Below are 14,004 nucleotides of genomic sequence, written 5' to 3'. Positions count from 1 at the left end.
GCACACCGTAAACTCCTAAGTTCTTCCTTGGTTTAATTTATCATTTATATACAACTTCAAAGAAACTATGCATCAGTTTCATTTTTTGCACAAGTGCCATCAGCCCTAATGTCTCTAAATTTAGGTTCCCTGCTTAAATTGAAAGATATCTCTGAAACCCTTCTAACATGTCCAGTGCTTCAGAACCAGCTTTTCTGAGACACCAGGCCACCTTCTGGATACTTCCATTTTTGCTGCAAATACGGAGCAAACTGTTCTTCAGACCTTGATAACTGAGTTTCCTTATTTCGTAGTGTTTAAGCTCTGATGCAGTGTTTGAACTCCATTCTATTCCTCTGGATCACTAGTTTTGTTTTCAGACTGTTCAGGTCTCTTCCATACAGAGGAGTGACTGGAGAGTCTCCCTACAGCATCACAACTCCTCTTACCAACTCATTAAATACTAGATAAGCTCAGTCCTGCACATGAAATTTCTAGGAATACATGTTGCCTCTCACCAGCCCTTTCACAGCTATTTCACACCCTTTTTGGACTGTTCCTTTAGCACCTCTCAGTTTTATCATGATTTCTGCCTTCAAAAGGTTATTGATAATACTTGCTGTTGGTAGAATTTCAAATGCTTCATCAAAATCCCATCAAACAGAATGGCAGGATATGCAAGAAACAAACTGAACCATTTTATCAGAAACTGAGGAGACCCAGGTTGTATAAGATCCCCGCATGACTGTCTTCCTTGTTGTATCTGATGGCTGCTTGATATCAAACCAGGAAATTACGGTTGGAAATAGCAATTGGATCCTATAGTTGGATCCAAGATGAGTGTCCTGAAAATTAGGCCATAGATCACACACAGACTGACATTGCAGTGTTTCCCCTGCTCCCCTAACATCACCCTGGAATTCTTCTTGTCATGGTGGCTAAGCTGCAAGGGAAGAATGGTGCTGTAACCCACCCCATGGCACATCTGGGATATTTGAACCATTTAGGTTGAGGAAGACCCTGACCCTTGGCCTCGATCTTCATTTCCAAAACCACCAACTCCCTTGAGGCACACGGCCACCCTCATGGCTGCTGCCTGCTTTTCCAGCTGCTGCACTTTACAGCAGGCTTTCTAGCCCTTGAGTAAGATTGTGAAGGGCACGGAGACCTGGAGAGATGCAGCTTGTAAGACACACTCTGGGACCAGGGGGTCCCTGGCCAGGGTGCCACCCTGCACAGCTGCTCCAGGCACGGAGGACCCGCAGCCATGCGCTCAGACAGCATCGCCGTGTCTCATCCCGAGGACTTTCGGCCAGCAAGGGGCTGATCCGAGGACCCCCAGATCCCTCTGGACCTCGGACAGACCGACATTCCCGCCACGCCCAAGCCTGGGAACGGGTAGGTTTGCAGTCGCCCTGGTATGAGATGCGCCGCGTGTGCCCGGAACCTCCTTCCCGCACGCGGGGCCGCGGGTCCAGGGAAAACTCCTGCCGGGCACAGCGCCCCCTGCCGGGCACAGCGCCCCCTGCCGGGCACAGCGCCCCCTGCCGGGCACAGCGCCCCCTGCCGGGCACAGCCCCTCCTGGCGGGCACAGCGCCCCCTGCCGGGCACAGCCCCTCCTGCCGGGCACAGCGCCCCCTGCCGGGCACAGCCCCTCCTGCCGGGCACAGCCCCTCCTGCCGGGCACAGCGCCCCCTGCCGGGCACAGCCCGCCCTGCACACAACGAGGGGCGGCCTGAGGGCGGGGGGACGGGCGGGCACCGGCGGAGCAGGGGAAGACCGGGCTGCTGCTATCAGTGGAGTTCAGCGTTATCCCCTTTGTCAGCGTGAAAAATATAAGCAAACAACAACAACAAAAACCCCAAAACAAACAAACAGAAAACAACAAAAAACAAACAACCCTTTCTTCCCCCGCCCCATTTTGCGTTCCGTTTTCAAACAGGGCAGCTGCCAGGTGGTGTGCAGTTTTACTTCCTTTGCCAGCAAGAAAAACGCAAAAGATGTCAGAGTATTCGAGCTCCAAATCACTATCAATAACTACCGTCGTATCTGGCAGTCCTTGTGTGGGCAACTGCAGAGACCCCATGCTGGTTTCTGGCACCTGCTTGCAAAACCAGTCTTAGAATCACGGAATCAGTCACAGTCACTCCTGTCCAGTCACACACGCAATGCAGGCAGTGAGCCTAGGCTTATTTCTCCCCAAACTGCTTTCCTGGGGAGCAAAGATCTGCTTCCTGCACCAGCTCTGCACTCCAGTCTCTCTGCAATTCACCCACCTCCCTCCTCACTTGAAGATGGTTTCATAAACTGAGCCCTTCTGACATCAGCAGCTGCTTTTCCTGAGCTGACTGTGTTAGTGGGGAGCTAGGGCAGCCACTTGCAAGGGGCACATCTACTCTGCCATGGATTTTGCTGTTTGTTATTCACAGCCCTCATTCTCCTAAGCATCAGTCGGATTTACTAGATGGAAAATCACAGCAGAAGTCAGCTGCTGTCCCCCTTTATCTCCTTGCAATGCTAGTGAAAAACAAGGTTGTTCTGTGAAGATGTCACATATCTTATAGCTCTCCTGAGACTACAGACAATTTGGGTGGGCAGATGGCTTTCCTGAAAGATGCTAATAAAGGACTGGGAGTGGGGAAGAATAACACAACATGATAATAAATGATGGAGGGAATCAGTAGAGCCTACAGAAATTTCCAAGCTACATAATTAATCTAAGGGGCATGGGTTTAACAGCTGGGAACATATGGGTGCTAATTGTGTATTGCTGCACCAGGATAGGAAGAAAAAACTCCTTTTTCACAGACCTGCCTCTGTCCCAGCTCACAGGGTCCAGAAATTAATCTCAAGATTGAAAAGCTCAGCACAGAGTATTTTTGCTCTGCCTTCCAGGTAGTGGCAATTCTGACACCTGCTGAGTCTCTCACAAACCCCAAATGGAGTTACAATATCAAGACTTACTACAAACGCTTTATTCCTTTTGTGCAAGGGATCATTCAGATTGCAAGGGGCTGTGAGTCTCTCTCTGCCTCTGTGGATGTAGTTCTGCTGCTCTGGCACTTTAGAAAAAGAGAGAAAAGAGGAGACAGAGAGAAGGAAGCCTGCTTTCAGACTTCCCCATCTCAAACCAGTTCTCGGAGGCTCTGCAGGTAACAAAGGGAGAAGGGAGAGCAGAGGCATGGGACAGGTAAGTCAGGGACAAGGCAAGCACAAGGTATACAGCTGCATTAGTGGGTGCAAAAGTCCTAAGCCCCGGCAGCAAAAGTAGGCTCTTGAGAAAGGTTTGTGCAGTATCAACTCTAATCTGAAGTCAAGCAGGTCCAAATTAATCCCTGAAATAATGCATCTAACTTCTACCACAGGTTAATTTGGCCACAGGCTGCTAAGAGAGCTGCTCAGTGGTTTGATTTAATTTCCATCTTATTTCTCTGGAGTGCAACTGCTTAGGCATGGCCATGAATGTAGCATGGTCCTGAAAGCAGTTTCAGGATAAAATCAATCAACATCTCGCTGGCATGAGACACACCGGTTTAACTAATCCCATGATCAGAACCAGTCCTTTTTTAACACAGTACTCTCAAGAGCAGGAAGTTAAGCATGAGACCAAACAAGTGGCAAGGCAAACTCCAGAGCTACCTCAATTTACCCACAGGAATGGAAAATGCTACTTAGTGAGTTAATTTGGGATGCTTGGGTGTAAAGAACATATGAAATACTGCATACACTCTCCAGGACAGCTGTGCTTTCTGAGTTGGGATCAAGTTGTCAGTCCGAGACATTTCCTATTCTTTCCCAACCACAAGGGTAACTGTTTCTCTTGACAAAGGAACCTGCTATACCAGCACCATGGCTCCAACAGTGATGAATTCTCCTATGCTTGCATAGCCTGCCTTGTTTGCAGGTGGCCTTTGAGACAGAGAGTGTCAGAGCAAACCAGCACTGCAAGGGGCTCCCAGCAAAAATGTCTGGGATGTTAATTTAGTGAAGGTTTAAATATTAGGAATTGCAAGCCTGATTCCTTGAAGCCTCGAGATTTAACAAGCACACCCTGAGAGGTGATCTCCCCTCTCTGCTCTAGTTGTTTTATTTAGTTATTTCAAACCCTCCTCTGATGTTAAAGCTTTTTAAACAACTTCATTCAGCTCCTTAATCTCAGGCAAGGTCTCCTCTCTCTTTTCCACTTTCAGTTTTCCACTTTCAGTTCCTCTGCCACCCATATTGCCTTTTCTGTAGAATACCCTTAAAAGAATATTCTTAAAAGTTTGCCATCACTTGACGTTCTCTAAGCAATATTGCATTTCCAATTAATCTACCCTGCATAATGTACTGAACTTGCTCCCCATCTCCTTTACCCAGGGCTGTAATGATTATTTTTTTTTCTTTAAAAACCTTCCCTGCCTCCCTTCTGCATTTTATTTCCTTCTCTCCGTTTAGCCAAGATGAATGGATCTTTTCCTGTTTGGTTCTTGTTCTATAATGAGGTATTCTTGCCTGATTTCCTGATGTCCCCCATCCATCCCAGGTCCATGAAAAAGCACTCTCTTACTGTCTGTATTGTGGTAACACAATAGAATCCCAAAATATCAGAGACCATCCCATATATCAGAGACTGGAACCTAGAGGATTTACAGGAAAAACTGGGATGACAGGTGGACACAGCTTTATTTGCACAGTGTCACTTTTGGGTACCTTCATGGTCATTCCTATGAATCACATGCTGATAACAATTTGGTTCCTCCCAGCACAGCCCTCTCTGCCCAGCCATGCCCAGAGGCAAGCTGAGTGACCGAGAAATAATTACAGTGGTGAAAGGGGAAGTATGGAAGAGGAAGGACATTTGGGTTGCACAAGTAGAAAGAATGAAAAGGGCCAAATGCATTGTGATATGGGTGAAGAAGCTGGGGACAGTGAAATCTGAAATGGAGGGGGTGGGTGACAGGAGCATGGTCCACAGAATTGCTGTGGGAAGGGGGGGATTGAAGGAAGGTGAACAGTCCCTGAAGGATGGGCTGAACAGCAGTGTAACCCGGCTCTTGGGACTTCATTTTCAGTTAGCAGCTGGAGTTACACCACTTGATATCTCTGTAGCCTCCAGAGGACACTCAGGTGGATCTCACCAAGCCCTGCTGCTGCCCTCCTGCCTCCCCACAACCTTGCTCTGTCCTGCTCCGAGAGGCAAGTCATGCTGGTCCTGCCAGCCAGAGGCCAGTAACTACTCACCAGACAGCTCCAGCTTCTGGGGACCTGCTGAATAATCCTGATCCTGGAGTCACAGCTGTGCCATGTGCTGCTGAGCCAGTGCTTTGCTCCACTCTGGAGACGGACACGCTTCACACAGTGACAGTAATAGTCTTTCATATAAAAATGAAGTTTACAAGAGGGAAGAAGTTATTTTAAAATTAACTCAACGTGCCTGAACCCAAGATGAGGAACACTTTTTAACAAGCAGCCAGATGGCTCTACAAGGCTGTGTCCTTTAAACCGTCTATCAGCTTGTCATCCCAGAAACTATCAGTCAAACAGCAGGCCCTGGAAATTATTGTATCATCTCTCCATCAGGTTATTTTTGTATAGAGGCCTTCCTGGTTGGTTTACAAACTTTATGTTGCAACCAGACTTGCTTCACTAAGGAATACAGGACAGAGCCTTTTGTTTTGCAAGGAAGACACCTCTCTAGGATTGCAGCATTAAGATTTATTCCCTTTCCTTACCTAAAAGAAAATTTAAAACTAATTACTCCTTATAAAGACATATACAATTAAAGAGTTTCTTTGAGACTCCTTGTGTCTGTTACAGACGCAACTTTTTAGATTTTATTTGCTCTTTGGCATTTATGCTTTTGCACAAGCCTTCTCGCAGCAGCACAGACAGCTGCTTTCCTTCATCTACTGGTGCTAGAAACCTATTCAAGAGAAACTGCTCAAAGCTTCATGTTCTCTGGCATGAAAACACGCAGCACTGCAATCATGCTCGTGCCATCAGCAATGAAGGATAAATGCAGCCATCCACCATGCCACTTACACAAAATTATTTTTCTTCTCAGAGGAAAATCATTGTAACAAGTATCTTCTGCTCTGCACAGAACCCAATGTGTGTGAGAACACTGACTTCAGACACAAAGCCTTCATAGCAACACTCAGTGTCGATTCCAGAAGCTCCAGATTTTAAGGCCCACAGGAATCCTCTCTCCCCACCTCCTGCATGGCACAAGCCAGAAAATTATTACTGCATCTGAGCCCAAAGCACCTGTATAGTCAGAGCTTCTCACTGCATTGAAGGAGTCACCCAATTAAGTATCCCTTTACCATTCTGAATCATTCTAACATAAAATTGTCACGAGATGCTACTCTGTGTTGGCCTGCTACACTGAAGACCCATCAAGTTCCATGTTTACTCCAGTGGAAGTAACTCACTTTGATCATCTTACTACTGGAGACCTTAATTTTTCTCTCACATGAGCCTCTAATGCTTTTCAAACAAACCAGATACTGTAATAGTTTTGTTTTGTTCTGCTTTTTTTGTATAGAAACACTTTATTGCTGCAGTCAATAACCCTGTGTATCACACACAAATAACCAATTACAGTTTAAGAAACTAAAAATAATTCTGCAAGTGGTAATACTGAGAAAATGAACATACATGAAAGGATATAAAACTATACATTTAAGTTACTAGAAATTTACTAACTAAAAAATTCTGCAGAATTGTGAAGTGCCTTGTATAAACTATACAACACATGCCAGTGTAAAGTTTTTTAACGTTATACAATTACCTATCTACAAATATTTTACCTAAGTTTTACAAGATCAGCTGCAATTTTTTATACAGTTATCTTCTATACAAAGACAAGTGCTTTCAGTACTTCATTGGAATATCCCGACACCACAATATCTCAAAACTAAAAAATAATCACAAAATAAAAGGTCCCACTTAGAAATTATTGTCACGTATCTAACGTAAAGCTGTGAAAATCCAACCAGCAGTATCCTTGATTTTGTATTTGCCCTGCTTCCCCCACATGAGATGAATCCAACCCAGAATCACCAACCTCCCTTTCATTGCTGGCCACTATCTCCACAGCAGACTACACCAGAATTCTGTATCTTAACATACCTCAGCTTTAGCAGAATTTTGGACCCAGGTCCCACTTTGTCATAGATACTTACCCAGCCCAATGAAGGGCAGAAGCAACCTGCTCCCATGCGTGGCCATATCCACGCAGCACGAGTGGCACAGCAAGAACCCCTTCCTTACAGCACTGCCACCTGTGGGATTGGCAGAAGGGGGCTTGGACAGGAAGCTACTATTGCTTCTCAGGATTTTCCAGGTACAGCATGGAGGACCAGCACTTCTCTAACCCCTTGCAGGCTCAGTGTAACCTTTGCTGAATCCCTCCAGCTGAAGCAAAGCCAATCTCAATGACACTCAATCAGAGGAAGCTGTCTGCAGGTCTGGCCATCTCTTCAGAACACAGGGCAACAACCCCTGACCCAAAAATAACAGGTTACAGTTGAAGAAAGTCCTGAGAATTCATAGGAATTTAGCATCTCATGATCTCTTAAAGGGGATCAACCTTCTGCAGCACATGCCTGTATTTCTAACACAATGCATGCTCATGACCTGGCAAATAATACCAAAAAGGACATGGCAGGGAAATTTCCTTGGCACAGCCGGTGTTCTTTTGGAACAAATTCAAGTCTGTGGCATGCGAGTCTAGTCGGATGTCTAGAGCATGGGGTGTATAGCAAAGGCTCTGGCAAGCTAGGGAAGGGGTCATGGTCAATGGTATTAAGTCTATATTCTCTCCTACTTAGATACTGGTCTCAGAAAAGTTTCAGGTAACCAAAACTAACTTTGATCAAGGAACAGGACTATAAAAAATCTGACTTCTATTTCAGTAATTTCAAGCGCTACCAGAAGGAAGGGTTAGAAAGCCTGAACTGACAGGGGCTGGTTGCCCCCCTAACTGATGGGAAGGATGAAGCTCACCTGAGCTAGCATCAGTGCTTTGCAGCTGGAAGCTGATAACAAGTCAAGAGAATCTCCTTGAAGAGAAAGAAGGAAAAAGCACCATTCAGCCTTCTCACACTATTTGATGACACCATGCCAAAGCAGAGCACTGTAGCTCCAGAAGCCCACTGTTAACACCAGGCAAGAATCAGTGTAAGTGTGATCAGCATAAATGAAAACCCCTGACAGATGGATGTCTTTTGCATCCCTTCCTGCTATGAACATTCCTTTAGCAGTATAAAGAGTTTAAATATTAGGCCTTAACTCTCATTCCGAAAAGACCTGCTGGAAGAGGGAATGGTTAGCAGCAACACTGGCTAAAACAGTTTCATTCACAAATATTTTTTCCTAGATGATTTTGCCAGAGATAATTTTTCTTCAAAAGCTAAAGTATAGAGCGGCACAGCAAAATCCTTCAGTATCTTGAATACACTGAACACTACCTGCCATGTGCCACATGGAGCTTCCAAACCACCAAATGAGACTTCACAATGTTTCACTAAGAATCATACATGACAGTGACTGAAACAGGACAAGCACATTACAGTATGCCAAATCAGGATTTGTCAGAACATTGGTCAGACACAAGTGCCTCTCAGGTGTGAGCTGGAGAACAAGCAGTTTTCATACCAGAACTTGTCCATTTTCATTTCACCAACTGGCCACAGGTCGGATGAGAACGTGCACAGCATGAGCTGGCAGCTGCTTCTGTGCATCTTGCAGTTGTAACGTGAGCATCTCACAGACATGTAAGTCTCTGCACTTGGGCATTTCAGAAGCATATGATGAATGTGTGCAAGACCTGATAGTTAAACCACCTGAGTTTATCTAGTAAAACTTTTCACAGAACAAAATAGAAAACAAAACAAGACAGTGTATTTTCTGGGTTCTCCTGACAGAAGAGGATCATCCACAGCAGAGTTCAGGGAAGGGCCCGAGTAATTGCACTTCAAATTATGGCAGGCATAGGCAACAAACTCCACACATCTCATAATGAAGTTACCCTGATACTAGCAGGGTATGCAGGGTTTGTCTGCCTGTATCACATAAGCATGGGACATCTTGACACCTAGCACAAACCCATGCCAGTGGAGCTTTGCTAGGACTGCCTAGAGGTCTGGGTATTTTAAAACATCTCAAGAACAAGGTACCTTGTTGCTCATGAAGATCACAGCCAGTAAGCTTCAAGCATGAGATCACACAGAGGCACACACGCTTTGCCTCCAAAAGGTCTTAGAAGCCACTGGTGTGTGTTCTCTTACCATAGTCCCTTCTCTGCCTTCTTTTAAAAGATTAATTTAAAAATAAATTAATACTACATTTTAAGGAAAAAAAAAATCAATCTCTTACAGAAATTCTTTGGAAACTATTCTTAAAGCAACTACTTTTTTTATTAAAAGAACTTGCTCAACAAAAGTTGTACTTGAAAAACACTAAGTAAAACCTGAACTGGAGCTGGGGATTTAGTTCACTATCTCAACACATAAACTGAAGCTTCTATCTAACTGAGAAGTCGAGGCAACTCCTAAGACCAACCAGAAGATTATCATTCATTATACAGAGATTCAGATAGGGCTCAGGTAGAGAAAGTCAGCTTTCAAAAGGAGAGGCCTCATGTGCTGACCTTTTGTGGGGCTTTATTTCTGCTCCACTTGAACTGAGACTTTGGTTAAATGAGAGCTTGAAGCTAGAACAGGGTTTGGTAATGAAGGCTGGTCAAGCAAATTAACAGCAGATACCCCTGGCTTTGGATAACTCTCTCTAAGGTCCTGCAAGCAGATTTTAATGCTGTCCCTCTCTTTTCATTGAGGCTGACTGATTAAAAAGCCAGTACCAAATTCAAAAGCACAGACAAAACTATCCCCTGACCATTTAAGCATCACTCCAGGACTAAAACCAGGCAGGTATTTTTAAACTCATCCACTTAACACATTTACTTCCTAGACTTTGATCTCAATATCTCCTCTGACAATGTAAAATTCTTGTGTAATTCAGACACAACACAGAACTAAAAAGAAAAACAACTTCAGCTGTATTGACTAAATATTTTTTCTTCCATAAGAGCTCACACTTTTACCAATATGGCAACAAACCCTTTGCCAATGGTTTGAAATGAAAGTTACTTCAGGTATGTGTATATATATATATATATATATATATATAAAAACATATATATATATATATATGTGCAGGTGTGTTGATGGTCTCACCTGTTTAAAAGAAATAAAAAAACCAAAAACAATCCCCCAAACAGAGCACTGAAACCATTGCGCGTTGAAAACGAACACTGTACACATCCACTACTTCCCACACACAAGTCACAAGTGCAAAATCCTTTGAAAAAAATTGTTCCTCAAAGGAAACCCAAAGAAGCAAAGCTTTTTAGTGTTATGTTTAGTAAGATAATGTGGGCATGTGTTGGAAATCAGAGTTTGGAATTTTTTTTAATTATTTTTTTTATATAAGGCAAGAGGTTTATGTTCCAGAAGAATCAATGGGATAAAGAATGAAGAGATGTTTTGAAAATGACACATTTTTTCAAGTTTCATCCTTATTTCACATACATATTACAAAATAAAGATTTTTAAAAGTGCTATATGCTTTGTAAGTCGCATCACAATATGTAAAGCAAAATTTTACACCTGCTGCCTAAGACAAAATGTTAGTGGCAGTGTTAGTGGTAGATTAGTCTCTAGCTCTCCTATTTCCCTCAGTGTCTGGGGCAATCTCCTTCATCACACTTCAAGAACAGACAAACAAGCAAACCCCACTCTACAAATAAACACTTTAAGTCATCTTCTAAAGTAACAGACTCCATGAAGTTGACGACAGTTCACTAGCTGCTTGCTTGATACCAAACCCAAGGCTCATTCTACCCAGTATCCTGTGGGTATCTTTGATCATCCAGTATGAGAGACAAAATGTTGAGAGGTATGCAACCATGATGACATTGAAAGATATGCCAAAGGGATTTTTAAAAATTCCAACAAAAAACAAATGTAAAAAAATTCATCCACCAGCCCTCAGCTGTTAGCTGATTTTAAAAAGGTAGAGAGTAGTTTGCAGTAAACAATGATATTTTAAATCTTCAAGGACATACAGAAACACCCCTCCCAACCAGCAATCAGACATGAAGGATTTCTGCAGCACAGTCTTCTGGCTCTGTGTAATGTGAAGAGTTTGTGTCTGAATGATGAACTCCAAGCATTTCTTTACTTTCAAAGTTCGGCTCCATTAGTGCAGGTTTTTCAAAAATATTCTTTTTGCTAGTTTCTGGACAGTTCTGTACATATATTACTCGGTTATAAGCTTTAAGTCTCTTCCACAGCTGTACGTACACTTTGCACTGTACATACATGAACAGAAGTCCTCCAGTGAAACCAATAGCCACAACCACCAGCTTAGTCCAAAATGGCCACTCTAGAATCCCTGTAAGAAAGAAAATCAAAAAAGAAGAAAACAGACCAAGTCAGTATCAGCTGGACTACACTGGATCTCTCAAAAACATCCTTCATAGAAACTGTCAGAGCTTGGGCTGTGCAAACTATTCTTATTTTGTCGTTTTTCTGTTTGGCCTTTCAAGCCAAACACATGGAGACTTCTACTTCACGTATCACATTTACTCTCATCTACCAGAGAAAAAGCAACACAACTGATTATCTGTGTCTGAGCCCTTGTGCAGCACATTCACAGAGTCAAGGCAACAGCCAGTAATAAGTTTAGGTCCTTTTACACAGGTTTATAGATGAAAATTGGATCAGATTATGAAATGGGTTCTATGTCATGGTTTCCTCTTCATAGCAGGAGGCTCAAATCCGTGACCCAAAAAGTTTGTTCCACTCTGTGATCACACAGTACATAGAGTCATAGTCTTTAAACTCAAAAGGAAATTATCATTATCATCTAGCTTGACATGTTCATTATGCAGACCAGACAATTTCATCTGCATCAGACCCAGCAAGTTTTAGTTGAGCTAGAGTGTCTCTTCTGATGCAAAACTGCAACTGCTGGACATGCTGAAGCATCCTGGCAAGCTCTGTACTGTACTGTACTAAAAACGACCAACATCACTTTTCCTGAATTTATCTAGCTTGAACTTTTAGGCACTGGATCTTGTTACATCTCTATCAACTACTTCTAAATGAGAGACTATACATTTTATACATTTTCTGCTTCTGTAGGTCCACTCAGCTTCTCTCCTCTTTAAAGATAAGCAGCACCACAAGGTGGATACGAAACCATGCTGAATCATTCACTATCAGTTTTTTCAGAGAATAAAATAATGGCTACCCAAATATACAAAGTTGTAACCAAGATACAAGCTGGTGTTCTTTTGGAAAAACACAGTAGCGTGTTTTAGTCCCAAATATTTTAATTAAAAATATTTTAGTCTCAAAATACAAAGGGCACTGCAACATGACTACTGATGATATCCCATAGATATTACGTGAACCTCTGACTCACAGGTGAGCTATCTGATGCCATCTGTAGGCAGTGACAGCATATGCTTGCCCCTGTGGAGACATGAATGAAAACCCACATGCACTCCCCAGCTGCTCCAGCTTATCACAGCACTCCCCAGATTTAGAACCCAAATGAAGGGAGCAAAGGCAGCATTGTAACAAGTGCTAAATATTCACACTAACCCTCCTATTCGCATTCATATAAGGCATTTATTAGCTAAAATAACCTGGAGACAATAAATCTTTGAAAGCATATGCTTTTCATTATATGGAATCCTTACACTGAAAGGCAAACAATTTTCAGTATATGTGGAAGAGAGGGGGTTGGAGGGAACAAAAATGAAAATATTTCATTCAAAGCAGCTTCCTCACTGAAGTAATGAGCCATCAAATTAAAGGCCAAATGAGAAATGGCAGCAAAACTTTTCAGTTTGTAGTGTGATTTTGCTCTGAAGAGACTGTAACAGTGCTGTGGATTTGCAAAGTTACTGATGCTCAGCTACCCCCCCAGATGACACTTTTCAATCACCAGCAAAACATTTTCCAATTGCATGTCTAGTTGGCATGCAAAGCTCTGTGAGTAAGGACAGCTTGCCTTCTAAACCTTGGTAGATTCCAAATCCCTTCTAACCCCACTTTCAGGACAGCTCAGCTGCTTGAGAAACAGATCTGTGACAGCTGCAAATTTGCAGCCCAGCACACCCAGGTAAAGAACACATTTAATTCAAGAAGTTAAGACATCCTTGCAGTAGAGGGGGCAGCCACTACATGAATTGCAGTGCACTTCATCTTGGTTGCATGAATTGGAGTCCTAAGAATCAACCTGAATTTCTTTTGCTTCAGGCACAACCACTCGTAAAAATTTCTCCAGTCTAACATGGCTTTCACAGGGAACTTGTGCTAACCCACCTCCTAGATGACGGAACAGAAAGAAAACCCTGTTGATTTACCTCAGAGATTTGGATTTAAGTCCCTTTTACCACTTCTCTTTTTAAAAACTGTTCTGGTTTTGCCCAATTAAAAGGTAGCCATAGCAGCAACTAAATGCTTACATCCTTATCTGCTCAGTAAGTGTTCCAATTCAAAACTAAATGAGCAAAAGCAGGACAATTTTGTCTCTGGCTACAGTGGATTAGCTCTCATATCTGTGCATTTCACAAGTGCAAACTGAATTGCCTTGAAATAGACTTAAAAAGCACCCACAAATGAATTTACACTGATTTAACTAAATAATTCCAGAATGGTGCTTTTAAACCAACACAACCTCAGGCAAAAGCTGACTATTCCTAAATAGGAACATGATTCGCACACTCAGGCTCTGCATTCTCTCTGTGTTCAAGATACATACTTAATCCAAGAGAAAAAGTGGGAAGGTAAGCAAGTAACATACCAGTAGTCTGTCCCTGTTTAATCTCTTCAGCAGTCCTGTCTATCAGGACATAGAGAGACCACACGACGCAGGTGATGGCAATGATATGGAATGTTACAGAGCACATGATTTTCCTCCTCTCACTGGCTGTCATTTGCAGCTTCTCCCACTGGCAAGAA

At 43.1% G+C, this 14,004-nt stretch overlaps 1 protein-coding gene across 2 annotated transcripts in view; it reads right to left on the bottom strand.

The window, feature by feature from the left end:
- Positions 1-10,002: 10,002 nt before the first annotated feature.
- The window catches only part of MARCHF8 (membrane associated ring-CH-type finger 8), an 85,703-nt gene continuing 81,701 nt past the window's right edge, over positions 10,003-14,004 (bottom strand). For both annotated transcript variants that reach the window (XM_051619657.1, XM_051619658.1), the window contains 2 exons: positions 13,847-13,994; positions 10,003-11,422 (listed from right to left, as the gene is read on the bottom strand). In XM_051619657.1, the coding sequence (XP_051475617.1) occupies positions 11,118-11,422; positions 13,847-13,994 (453 nt within the window). In that variant the 3' untranslated portion in view covers positions 10,003-11,117. The remainder of the gene's footprint in view (positions 11,423-13,846; positions 13,995-14,004) is intronic.

This window comes from Apus apus, chromosome 4, assembly GCF_020740795.1.
Source record: "Apus apus isolate bApuApu2 chromosome 4, bApuApu2.pri.cur, whole genome shotgun sequence".
Classification (NCBI taxonomy): domain Eukaryota; kingdom Metazoa; phylum Chordata; class Aves; order Apodiformes; family Apodidae; genus Apus; species Apus apus.
The sequence above is the reverse complement of the archived record's forward strand: the minus strand, read 5'-3'. Positions and strand labels throughout refer to the sequence as shown.